Consider the following 12500-nt stretch of genomic DNA (forward strand, 5'->3'; position numbering starts at 1 on the left):
GTCTGTATATCCTGTGAGAACCTGGATTGAACAAAGACCCTGAAAGCAATATCTACACCGCTGGTTAAATCCCATTGGATTGCAGCATACTAATTTAACAAAGTTAAGATATTTCAAATGAGATAAATAGGGTTGGGGGGGTGGTATATTCTGGCAATAGTTCAGGACTTAGGCTGTCAGTTTTAATTAATGTGCATCCCCCCCGGCTTAGCTAGCTTGCTCTCTGTCTCTGTCGCTGTCTCTCTCTCTCTCTGACTCGTCTGGCCCCGAAGCCGTCTGCCTCTGCAGAAAAGTGCCAGAGAGGTGTGAAAGCTCTCGGCCAAGAGGTGCAGGGACCGTGATGCTCAGCACCAGGGTTGCGGTGGACTCCGCCCCCATCCTTCGGGCTGGGGTTGAAAGGGCACGGAGCAGGGTCAAGCAGGAGAAGGGACGGAGGCAGGCCCACACACCCGGGGTGGAGAGGCCGAAAGATAAAGGAGAAGCAAGCACACCTTGCTGTCTTTCCTGCCTCTCTCCTTACCCAGCGAGAAGGGGAGAGAGCCGATCTGAAGTAGGGTGGGGGTGGAGCGGGGTCGTTATGGATACATGAGTGTAGGGGTGGTCTCCGGGCAGAACTGAACTGTCTCTGGCAGAGCTTTTTTTATTGGCCAGTCAGGTAGGCAGCTAATTACACACACCCACCCACACCCACATCAGAGCCCCTTCTGTCTGCCAGAGAACATGCCTTTGGTTTAATTATGCAGGAGTGTGTGTTTTTTTTCTCTGTGTGCGCGCGCGCGCGCGTCTGTGTCTGTGTGTCTGCGTGCGTGTGTGTGTGTGACTGTCTGAGTGTGTCTGTCTGTGCGTGCCTGCGCGCGCACGTATGTGCCTGTGTGTGCGTGTCTGTGCATGTGCCTGTGTGTCTGTACGTGTGTGTGTTTGGGCCTCATTACTATATTACTTTTAACAGTAGTCATTAGGGTTAAGTGCTTCCAAGCCCTTTTGTCCTTTAAGACTGTGTGTGTGTATTTCTGAAGGGAAAGTGTGTTTGGAAAGGTCCTTTTGGGACCGTGTGGACTACGCACTGTGCTTAATATCTTCTCCCAGCAGGGCCCTGGGCTTGTGCAGCTCCTGACTCAGACGCACAACACACCCTAACTCGCGCACTGACTCACCTTCCTCCCGCCTCAAACACTTTAGCCCCTCACAGCCCAAATTCAAATTGAATTTTGCCAGGAACCGAGTGACTGACAGGCCGGCATGTGTGAAGGCGGGTGCTAATTGGCTAACTCTGTCTTCATCGACCAGGCTCTCGAGGTCAAACCTAAAGAACCTCTTGTATGAATCAGTCCAATCAGAGCTCTCGAGTTTGTCAAGGGCCCTGGGTCTATTATAAGCACCCTGTCTCAAGGAGAGAGAGATGGAGAGAGGAAGGCTGATATGAAAGAGAAACAGTAAGTAGTCGTGTTTTGGTTGTAGCCTGCTGGAAGGTTACCAGATGGTGTTTCAAAGAACCCCCCCCCCCTTCTCAGGGAGTTGGGTTTTGGCAGTGGGGCGAAACCGATCCATCCTTCTGTTCCTTTTGGTCAGACGAGGTGAACTTGCCCTGTGTACCGTGCGCGATTATTTGTATGATCAAAACAGCTTGTTTGACGCAGTTACACAGCACCGCACACAGAGACGGGTGGCCTGGGTAGAGCACAGTGACCCCCTCGGAGATGTCCTGGAGAAACACTGTTCCTGCCTTGATTCTCCAGTGTGACGGAGGGTTGGGGGGTCAGGACAGACGTCTTCTCTGGCAGGGTGGGGGCGGAAGTGGCACGGTGTTCTCTGGGCTGCAGAACTGCACCCGCGCTGACGCCTCGTACGGCTGTCTGGAGGCGTGCCAGTAGCACCCACGCGTGAGCACACAGTAACGCTTCCTAATGCCTGACGCAACAGGAGGCGTGTGAGTGTGTGCATTCATGCTTGAATGCTGTGTTTTCTTTGTTTGAGGAGGCATTTTTTTGGTTAGCTCTGTGTGTGTGTGTGTGTGTGTGTGTGTGTGTGTGTGTGTGTGTGTGCTACAGAGGGGCTGGGTTTAAAAAGGTGAGCCAACATTGTTAAACAGCATTTCAAATGAGCACCCACGTAGTACAATAATCCAAACACATTGAACTTTGTACTGGAGCTCAGTGCACTGTTGTATTGCGTTGTCCTGAAATCTGGAGCCCGTTGCCGAGGAAACGACTGCATACGTACAGTGCGATGCATTAATTAAACAGATAGGTTAACGTGTAGGCATTCTGCGTGTGTGTGTGCGTGTGTCAGTGACAGGGTTCCCCCTCACCCACTGAGTTGGCAGTCTGTTTCTCATGCCACCCTACTGGCTCAGATCCAGAGACAAAGATCTGTGTGTGCAAGCGGAACATTGCTCGCATGTGTGCATGAATGTGCATTTGTGAGCGTGCGTGTGTGAGGATGTGTGTGCGTGCATTGACACATCTGGATCCATATTTAATACACTGCCACTTATTTCATGGGGTGGCAGGGATTTCACAGATGTTTGTCCACTCTCCCTCTCTCACTCACTCATTCACTCACTCACTCACTCACTCACTCACTCACTCACTCACTCACTCACTCACTCACTCTCTCTCTCACATACACACACACTCACTCTCTCACTCACACACACACACACACACTCTCTCTCTCTCATTTAACTATTCCCTGTCATTTATACAAAGTGTGTGTGTGTGCGCGCACGTGTGTTTATCTGACCCATATTTGCAGACTTCTTGATTTAAGGATCTTCTTGATTTAACACATCTTAAAACAAATACTTAACAGTTTAAATGAAGCTCTTTGACAGATCTGTGGAAAGGGCCTCTTCCGCCAGCTAATTGTTCGAATGAGCGAGAATGTGCGCACACCCTGTGCCCAGCTCCAGCTGGAGTGTAACCACACTCTTTGTGTACTGCAGGCAGGGGGGGGGGTCCTCCAGGGGGTCCTCCCTCTGCCTTTGTACCCTGATTGCTCGGCCTGGCTTATCTCTGCCCGTGTCCTGCTTGTGTGTGCGTCTGCTTTTTGGGATAGCATGGGGAGGGGCTTAAGGGGTTCCTTGTAGCCACAGGCATGTTGTATGAATTTAGGACCCCCAACCCCCTTCTCTCTCTCTCTCGCTCTCTCTCGCTCTCTCTACATCTCTCCATTTTTCCCTGCCCCCTCTCTTTCTTCATCTTTCCAAGCCCCCCACCCAACTTGCCATCTCTCTCCCCATCTCTTTCCATTTCTCTCTCTCTCTCCCCATCTCTTTCCATTTCTCTCTCTCTCTCTCTCTCTCTCTCTCTCTCTCTCTCTCTCTCTCTCTCTCTGATGAGCTCTTTCCTCAGCTGCTTTGCCTCCCAGGGCATTCCTGGCTCATTTGGGGCGGGGGCGGGGGGGCAAATTAAACTTCACTAATGAGAGAGACAACTCGGGAGCGAACGGCAGCCGACACAAAGGGGTCTTGATTAACTAGGAGAAGTCGGTTTGTACCGGCTGCATTCTGGTTGTTCAGACTGGTCTTTACTGGTCCCGATACAGAACACCCCTCACTGACACTGGCGGGAACCCTGCGCACAGTACAGCAGCTCCACATAGGCTCCACAAAGGGTCACGTGTCTGTGTTTACCAATGAGAGATGCATTGTGGGTAGTTCTATTGCTATTCAGCAGGCGAAGAAGACAAGTGGGACCTTTTTAACTTTTCCCCAGAGCAGCCGCTCTCATTCACACGCTCTACACCATTCTTTCTCTCTCTCTCTCTTACACACACTCACTCACTCACTCACACACACACTCTCTCTCTCTCTTTCACTCACTCACTCACTCACTCACACACACACACTCTCTCTCTCTTACACTCACTCACTCACTCACTCACACACACACACTCTCTCTCTCTCTTACACACACTCACTCACACACACACATACTCACACACACACTCTCTCTCTCTCTTACACACTCACTCACTCACTCACACACACACTCTCTCTCTCTCTCTCTCTCTCTCTCTCAAACACACACTCTCTCCATTTGCTACCGAGTTAGCAAGGAAGACGATGCTGGTTGCCACGGGAACCGCAGCAGAGTGCGAGGAGAAGGGGGGGTAGAACACTCTGTTCATTCCCTCAGTCCTTCTCTCCCCTCCTCCTTCCTCTCTGACATTTTTCAAATCTCTTTCATGTTTTCTGTCATTTCCCCCTGATGACTCCCCTCCCCTCCCCTCCACACTTCTCTCCTCTCCTGCACTAACGGACTTTGTAAGCTGTTCAGCAGCACAGGACACTAAGTGACTATAATCTCAGATTTGTTGTACCTTCCTGACGAGTCTTGGAAGTGAGTGGGCGTGTCCTCAGATGGACTCTTCCTCAACGTCTCCTGACGCGGGACACGGAGCGCCCCGGAATCTGAGGTTGCGATTTTGTGTGTGTGTGTGTGTGTGTGTGTGTGTGTGTGTGTGTGTGTGTTTTGAGCCCACAGTGGTTCAACATGCTCACTTTGTATTCTCTTTATCAGCTGAGTAAATGTATGTTAACGAGAGAGAGAGCGCGAGAGAGAGAGAGAGAGAGCGCGAGAGAGAGAGAGAGAGAGAGAGATGGGGGAGGAGCTATTACCACAGTGCCTCCATCTCACAGGGGACATGGGGCTAATGTAGCCCTCGCTTTGTAAGGAGACGGAGGGAGACCAGATTGTTGTCCGTAAAGGGGACTGGAACTGTAGAGGTGCAGGAGGAGGTGAGGGAGAGAGTGGGCGGAGCGCTTTCTCTCCCCTAGCAACGGTTGGCAGCCAGCGGCACCCGCTTGTTTTCTCACTCGTGTGCGTGACACGGAGCGGCCTCGGACCACAGCGTCCACACGCGCGCTCTCAGGCTCTCACGCACACACACACACACACACGCGCACGCACACACACAGCGGGACCTTTTCTCTTGTTCCTTCCACCTCCCGGAAGAAGGCGAAAGGAGCGTGAGCAGTGTCGGCGAAGGGGGAGCGCGCAGCCCCGGGGGGGCCATGGAGCACCTGAGCACCCACGGACTGCCCAGACTCTCCTGGATAGACACGCTCTACAGCAGTACGTGCACACGCCCGTCTCTCTCCCCGGTCCCCCGCTTGACCGGGTCCGATCGCGTTAGTCACAACAGTGGCGTGTGGTGTGGGGGTGTGCGGCAGTGTGCGCGGATTCATGTGTTTGGTTGTTTTGTAAGATTTATTACGGGCAATTAGTATAACAGTCAAATAATGGGTACTGTGGATGCGATAGCTGATCTTGGCCTGTGCTGTATATACGTGTGTGTGTGTGTGTGTGTGTGTGTGTGTGTGTGTGTGTGTGTGTGTGTGATGTAATGTAATTATATCAATTATATGTCATAACTCTTCTGCGTGTGATGGCCAAGCCTGTGTTAGTGTTGAGTGTTAAATCCCGCGGGTCCAGACAGGGGCTTTAGCTCCGGCATGGCACCCAATCCATGCTGTTCCCACCACTAACTTGGCATGTTTGCACCCGCCGCCGCAACGGGTGGGTGTCTGCGCGGAGGAGCAGGCGAGGAGCTACGGGTGGAACAGCCGCACTCTCTCCCACTCCGGCCATCCGCTGGAGCCGCGTGAAGAGCTTCGGGCAGTGAGGGAGGCAGGGAGAGAGAGAGAGAGGGAGAGAGAGAGAGGGAGAGAGGTAAAAGAAGGCAGAGGGAGAAAAGGAGAGTGAGAGGGGTCTGGAGAGAAGGAAGGAGAGAGGGAGAAAGGTAGAGGGGGAGAGATGGTGAACTTCATTCATTCACCAGGGTTGAAGCTGTTGACCAGGAATACACGGATGCTCTATTAACACCTCTCCCTCTACCCAATGTCACACTGAATTTTGGGGGTTCTGTGTGCACGCGAGTTTGCAGGCTGTGCGTGTGTGTGCGCGCGCGTGTGTGTGCATGTATTAGTGTGTGTGTGCGTGTGTGTGTATTAGTGTGTGTGTGTGTATGTATTAATCCGTGTGACGGGGATTTCGGGGAGAAAGAGGAATCAGTCCCAGCAGACCCAGTGTTGCCTGACAACCACAGTTTTCATTTTTACCCTCATTTAAATTACCGTGCATCGTATGCCATGTGATTTAGCCATGTCGGTTATGCTGTTGGTGGGGAGGGATTCCTGCAGCACTTGCTCGCAATTCTGGTGCTCTGGTGTTTGAGTCCAGAGACAACTGGGTAGTTACGTAACCGTGGCTACTGGTCGGTGGTCCTGGTAGTCTGATAGAGCAGGCACAGCGCGGAGGGGACGCAGAGACGTTGGAACTGATCTGTGAAAGGGCACGGCACAGTATGCGTATATTAACACTGCTAATGCCGCTAATGCCTTGCAGCGTTAACACACCTCGGACATCGTCTGATGTGACGTGGTTAAGGATTAACATGTTAACACACCTCGGACGTCGTCTTATTGCACCTAAATCACTTACACTTGTATATCATGTGAATGGCTGTGATCCGCTCACAGAACTCTTATCGAGCTCTTATCACGCTCCCAAAAAACAAAAATCAGAATAATTGATACCAAACGATATATTGCATTAGCCCCCTGTCTCCTTGCTGTGATTGAAACTGATCATGCAAGAAGAGTTGCTGACGACCTTTGGGAAAATGACGCTCTAAAAGCAAAACGCACACACTCTCAGATCTCCAGCCCCTTGGCGCCGGTGTTAACGAACATCACCGTAAAGTGCAATTAAGACCTCGTTAGTTGTAGCTGCACCAACACCAGTGTTCGCCCGCACCGTGAGCGCCGCTCAGAGCCCAGCTGAGATGCCCCCGTACGGTGAAAGATTTCCCAGTGACCGTCACATGTGAAGTGGCTTTCCTGTTTTACTTTGGACTGGTGTTTTTGTAAGTTGGCAGGCTAATGTGATCTGCCTGTCTGAGCAATGGCAGAATAGAATTGGATTTGCTTTCAGGCATCTCTTTCAGTGTCTGTCCAGTTTGCTTTTTTTTTTTTTAACGACCTAAAACTGTTTTTTAGTGACGTTTGTTTGTATGTTTCAGACCATCTCTGAAGTGCTTCCTTGCTGTTGTGCTGCTGTATCTGGGCTCTTTGTAAAAGCTACTGCAACAGCCAATAGACGTGTGCATGCACGTGCATCCATCTGAGCTGGGGGAGCCGTAGTAGTTGCATCGTGTCGGGGCCGTGCACAACTCTGTGAGCTAGCAGGGGTGGTTCAGCCAAGGTGCAAAGACGTACACTCTCTTCTTTCACTACTAGTGTGGTATTGTACACCACACACACACACACCCAGACCCAGGGGGAATGTCCTCTTGCTGTACCTCATGTTGTGGTCTGGGCTAGAAGTCAGTGACCACATACAGAGCCATCCAGCAGCATATGTAGTGCTCTCATTCTGTACATCCTGAGGTCCAGCTCTGCCACAGCCCCGCCCTCAGTGCTAAGTCCCGCCTTAGTGGGATGGGCCTGTTCCCACTCAGGTTCCACCCCCTTCTGAACTTGCTCTCCATACTGCAACTCCGTTACTCCCCCCACAGCCTAGCGTCCATAACCCACACCATGCCCGCATGGCTCGTTCACCATATAGCTCCAACCCCGCCCCCAAAGATCAGTTGGCATATAACCCAAACCCCGCCCCCAAAGATCTTTCACCATCAAATGGCTGTAATAACAACAGAAAAGCATGTTGGCTTCTGTTGGAGAGACGTTGGATGTTCACTGTAGGGGTAGATTTTGAGTAAGAGGCGCACGCGCACACACACACACACACACACACACACACACACACACACACACGCACACGCACACGCGCACACCCTACTTCCAGCTCTACCTTTAAGATCATATATAACAGGCAGGCAGTATACTTCCAGTTCTATGTTTAACAGCACACGTCCTGTAGCTACATCCTTTGGTGTGTGTGTGTGTGTGTGTGTGTGTGTGTGTGTGTGTGTGTGTGTGTGTGTGTGTGTGTGTGTGTGTGTGTGTGTGTGTGTGTGTGTGTGTGTGTGTGTGTGTGCGCGTGCATGTGCGCTGATAGTCGCTGATTAAACACTCGGTTGGTATTGATGGACAAAGAAACGGGCAAATGCAGAGAAACGTTACATCTGCTCACTCGCACGCACACACAAACACCGCACACGCACACATTTTATCCTTGAACATGCTGTTAGAGGAGAACAAGACAGATCTGTTTAGGGCTGTTAGGAACTATTCCGTCCTGGATTTGTAAAAGGAACCCATTTATCACACACACACACACACACACACACACACACACGCATGCACCATGGCAGCATCGTCCAACAGACGTTACCTGGGAAGATGCTGAAATACAAGGGGAGACGTTCACATATGTGTGATCTGCCACGCACGCACGAACGCACTGCATGTGGCGGACCCGACCAGTTCTTGCTTCAACCAGTCCTGAAATCATGCGGATTCTGGAGGTTTGTGCGGTGCGTGGCAGGGTCCCGGGGAGACGGGGAGCAGGAACAGAGTTTGGGTTTGTGGGAACATCCACCGGGGAGAAACGAAGTGAACGTCACAAACATCCCAGAGTCCTGTTTCAAAACAGAACTGTTAAACACATTCACCTACCGATGGAGGCTTTGTTTGGGTACCGATGGAGGCTGTCATTTTTTTCTTATTTAATTACATTTTACTATCCGTACTGTATATTTTCTGAATCACTTTTTAAACCTTGTTTTTAAAAGCACTATATAAAGCCTAGTGTTATTTTAGTAATTATTTACTTTCCTTGTTTTTTTTTTTGATGTAGTTGAGAACTTGTGTGTATACAGAGTTATCATGCTCAGTGTGACATTTCATGATTCTGTTTAATCCAGTTCCTCTTTTCTGAACTGAAGAAACATGCTTTATTTTTGGGGGTGGTTGATTTCTGAGCGCTCACCAGTCACCAAACCCACCGCAACAAGCCAAAAGGATGCAATATGAAGAAAACAACCCCGTAACTATAGAAACGGTGGTAAAGAGAGTTACCAGGCTCTGAAGTGCTGTAGGTTTTCACAGGCAAAAACACTTCCAAACTTTTAACACCCGCTAAAACCGTCTGAGCTACTCTACCGACAGGATCCACATTGTTTTTGTGTCTTTCAAATGAGTGAAATAGTTCATCCTGTCAGTTGTACCCTAATGAATATGCAATTTAGATCATGTCTACCTGAGGTTATAAAATGCAGGGAGTGGCTAATGCAAATGGGTTAATTTAGCACCCGCTCGATGAATTACGAAGCCTGAGATTATTTTTGGAAATGAAGATTGCATGTGGAAATTAATACTGAAGGGCAGGTACTAATTCTTTGTGCGTTTTGTAGCTGCTGGCTTTGTGGTGAGAGAGAACTACAGAAAAAGAATCTGTCCACGCCCACAGGGCCAAGGGAGCTAAACCATGTCGCCAGCACCAGGGCTGTGTCGATTTCCTTTTTACTTAGCTTTTGTTCTTTCATTTGTTCTTCTAGGCTGTTCCATCTTCTGCTCACTTCATTTGTCCTTTAGTTGTACCCTTAGCACTGGCATTCATCCTTGTTCTGAACCCTCTTAAATATTTAAAATTTTCTGTCCGTTCAACTAACACTTTTTAATCCTGCAGTCCGCGTGCTGCCCACGCACAGTGGCGCTCTTTATAAGGGGTCTCGGGAAACATGCCCGCGGCAGTCGGAGTTTGGTAGTGGTAGACCATCCGACGGGCTCACCCCCTGACCCCAAGCGCCTGGCGGAACGCCAGCAGAGCTGACGGCCTGTGAGAGCTCCACTACAGACGCGGCACGCTCTACTGGAGCTCTCGTCCACAGAATGACCATTATGGAGTGCTGGAGTGTCTGAGGTCAATGTACTGGCCTCAGCACAGGTTAAAGGCGCACCTCATTCTGAAATGACGACATGGAGCAGGAAATGGCCATGTTTGCACGTTTGCGTATGCGTGCGTGAGAAGCACTCATGCGCTTACGTGAGTGGCCTCGCGTGTTCTTTTGTCTAGGTCACTCCTGAATGCTAATTTTTTTTTTTCTTACCTAATTCTGTCATACGAAGTCATAATCACCAGTTTTGCACTGGAGTGCGTGCGTGCCCTCCTTGGCTGGTAACCCTCCTACCGCTCCCCTCCAGACAGCTAACCAATCACCCCTCACAGAACGCCCACCGCAGAAAGCTTGGCCAATGGGATCATGTGCCTGTTCACACTTCACCAGGAAATCGAGGCGTGATTAAGCGTCAGGGCTGGTGAATTGGGGGGGTTGAGAAAGAGCGCGCAGTAGATGGGGAGAGGTGAGATGGCAGGAGATTAACACTGCACTTCTCTGTCTCTCCGCCACTTCGATTTACCTTTGTCAGTTTCTTCAGTCCCTTCTTTCCCGATCAACAGGACGTTCTGTCCCGAGCCGTAGCATGATCCCGCAGAGACAAAGCTGCGCGCGGAAGTCCGATGGGCGTGACCCATTGAAACTGGTCCAGTCATCTCCTTACTCACTTGAAACAAAGATCCGCGGTGCGATGGGGCTGCTACAGTCCCGTGCATGCTTACAAAAGACCTTGACGCCAGAATACTGTTCCTAGATCAGGGCGTTTGGGATTAGCTGGGATTAGCTGGCTCAGGGAGCCGTCTTGAAAACTGAATCCGGAACAGCTCTCCGATATCCTTTAGCGAGGCTCCCAACTTATGACTAAGTGTGGCGTCATGACCATCTGCTGCTCCATCTGTGATATGAGGGCAGCCCCCCAAGCCTGATTTATTGTGCCACACATGCCAGGACAACTAATTGATGCCAGAGATTGCCAATGGTGTGATTGCGTTCCCTCCTGTTTGTGGGCTCCTGTGCTTTCTCGCACTTTATCTCTGTCACTCTCTCACTCACTCTCTCGTGCTCGCGTTCTCTCTGTCTCTGTCTGTCTTGCTGTCTCTCCCCTTTTCTGTCTGTCTCTCTCTCCTCCAGTAATCTTGGCCGTTTTGACTCCCACTTGCTCTCTGCTCTTCTCTGGATCCGTGTTCATGTATATTCAAGCTGACATCTCCAAGCAGAAGCCAAGCATGACCGGTGCTGCTCGCCGCTTCAAAAGTTTCAAGCGTGTGCGGGTGGGTGAATTCCTCCACCACGGCAAAGAAACCCTCAACCATCGCCTTTCTGTAGCACCTGGAATGGTCTCAGGTGGCAGTATCGACCCAAACTTGAGGAACGTCGGTTGAATACGTTGGTTGAACCTTCGCGGTCTGACGTAACGTGGACGTTTCAGGTAAAGACGGTGGAGGTCACGCCTGCGGAAAACAGAGCTGAGCCTTCATCTTCTCCCGTCCAGCTGATGCTTAACTCCTAACAAACCCATGACGCGGGCTCCATTTTCCGCAGGTGTGACCTCCGCTGTCTTTGATCTGCGTTACCTCACTCAGCGGACTAATCGATACAGGAATGCACTGCCGCCGGTTTTATCCTCCTGTCCTCGAATAACGGGCGCTGTCCTGGACTGAATGTCCACATTTTCCCAGCAACGCAAGCGCTTATTCTTCGCCTTCATAGTGTTAGTGAGTCAGGCTAGATATAGGTCAGGTGAATATTTATTGTAATGGCTTTTTTAGTACCGTTATTGCTACCGGAGTTCATATGCAAATGCAGCTCAAATCAGATTGCTCTCTAATGCATTTTAATATATTGCCAAATTTGCCAGTCACACTGAAGTCACCAGGCACTGCATTGTAATTAGAATAAACTCAGACCTGCGGGGGCATGTTCAGAACTCTTCTCTTGGGCCGGGCCTGTGTGGTGAGCGCGGCACACCGCCACCCTGTCCGTCTACGTGCCATTGCCCCCCCCGGGCCTGGTGCCAAACACACGCTTTTCTGCCAAAGAAGCCGCGGATGGGTTAGGGAGGGGAGCAGACTCTCTGCTCTCTCTTCTTGCTCTGCCAGCGTTTGACAGACTAATTCATGTCAGCGGCCAATTGGGCCATATAGGATATGCGGCGTTGTTGCCATGGTAACAGCGCGGACTAGGCACTCGCGGTGCGTTATCGCTCTCGGCGGCCCAGCATCGTCTCCTCGGAGACGGTCTTTCTCACCGCTCCCTCCTCGCTGTCGTTTTCTGGGTGTCTGTTGCTGCGAGCCCCGGGCTTGCTCAGACGGGAACAGCTGGGCCTGGCTATTGCTGTTCACTCCTCCCCACTGGCTCCTCACCTCCCCTACGGACTGATGAACTTGTATGAGAGAGAGAGAGAGAGAGAGAGAGAGAGAGAGAATGAATGAATGAATGAATGTCCGATTGGGCCTTTCCTACGTTAATGAGAAGCCCAGCGTTCTGCCCGGCGGGGTGAGATGGCGTCTTTTTGCTCTTTGTCTGGACCCCTGCTGCTCTTTTCCATCGTCCCTGTGCTCCGTCTTCTGCCCAGCGTCTCCACCCTAATGCACACAGCTTCCGTGGAAAACCAGAATGCTGGAAAGCTCTGACCGTAACTGCCGTGCTCATTTTCACTGCCCCTGACCATCGGGGGGGCATCTGTATAAGAAACT

The 12500-nt window shown here is 50.9% G+C and overlaps 1 protein-coding gene across 2 annotated transcripts in view; it reads left to right on the forward strand.

Annotated features, from left to right (window-relative positions):
- Window positions 1-12500, forward strand: part of abr (ABR activator of RhoGEF and GTPase) — a 101730-nt gene that overhangs the window by 12127 nt on the left and 77103 nt on the right. Inside the window, exon 1 of one of the 2 annotated variants that reach the window (XM_035527717.1) lies at window positions 4630-5078. The exons of the other annotated variant lie outside the window; for it this stretch is intronic. Within the exon in view, the coding sequence (XP_035383610.1) occupies window positions 5018-5078 (61 nt within the window). The 5' untranslated portion in view covers window positions 4630-5017. Of the gene's footprint in view, window positions 1-4629; window positions 5079-12500 lie in introns of those variants that run through there. 2 annotated transcript variants of the gene reach the window in all.

This window comes from Electrophorus electricus, chromosome 6, assembly GCF_013358815.1.
Source record: "Electrophorus electricus isolate fEleEle1 chromosome 6, fEleEle1.pri, whole genome shotgun sequence".
NCBI classification, from domain to species: Eukaryota; Metazoa; Chordata; class Actinopteri; order Gymnotiformes; family Gymnotidae; genus Electrophorus; species Electrophorus electricus.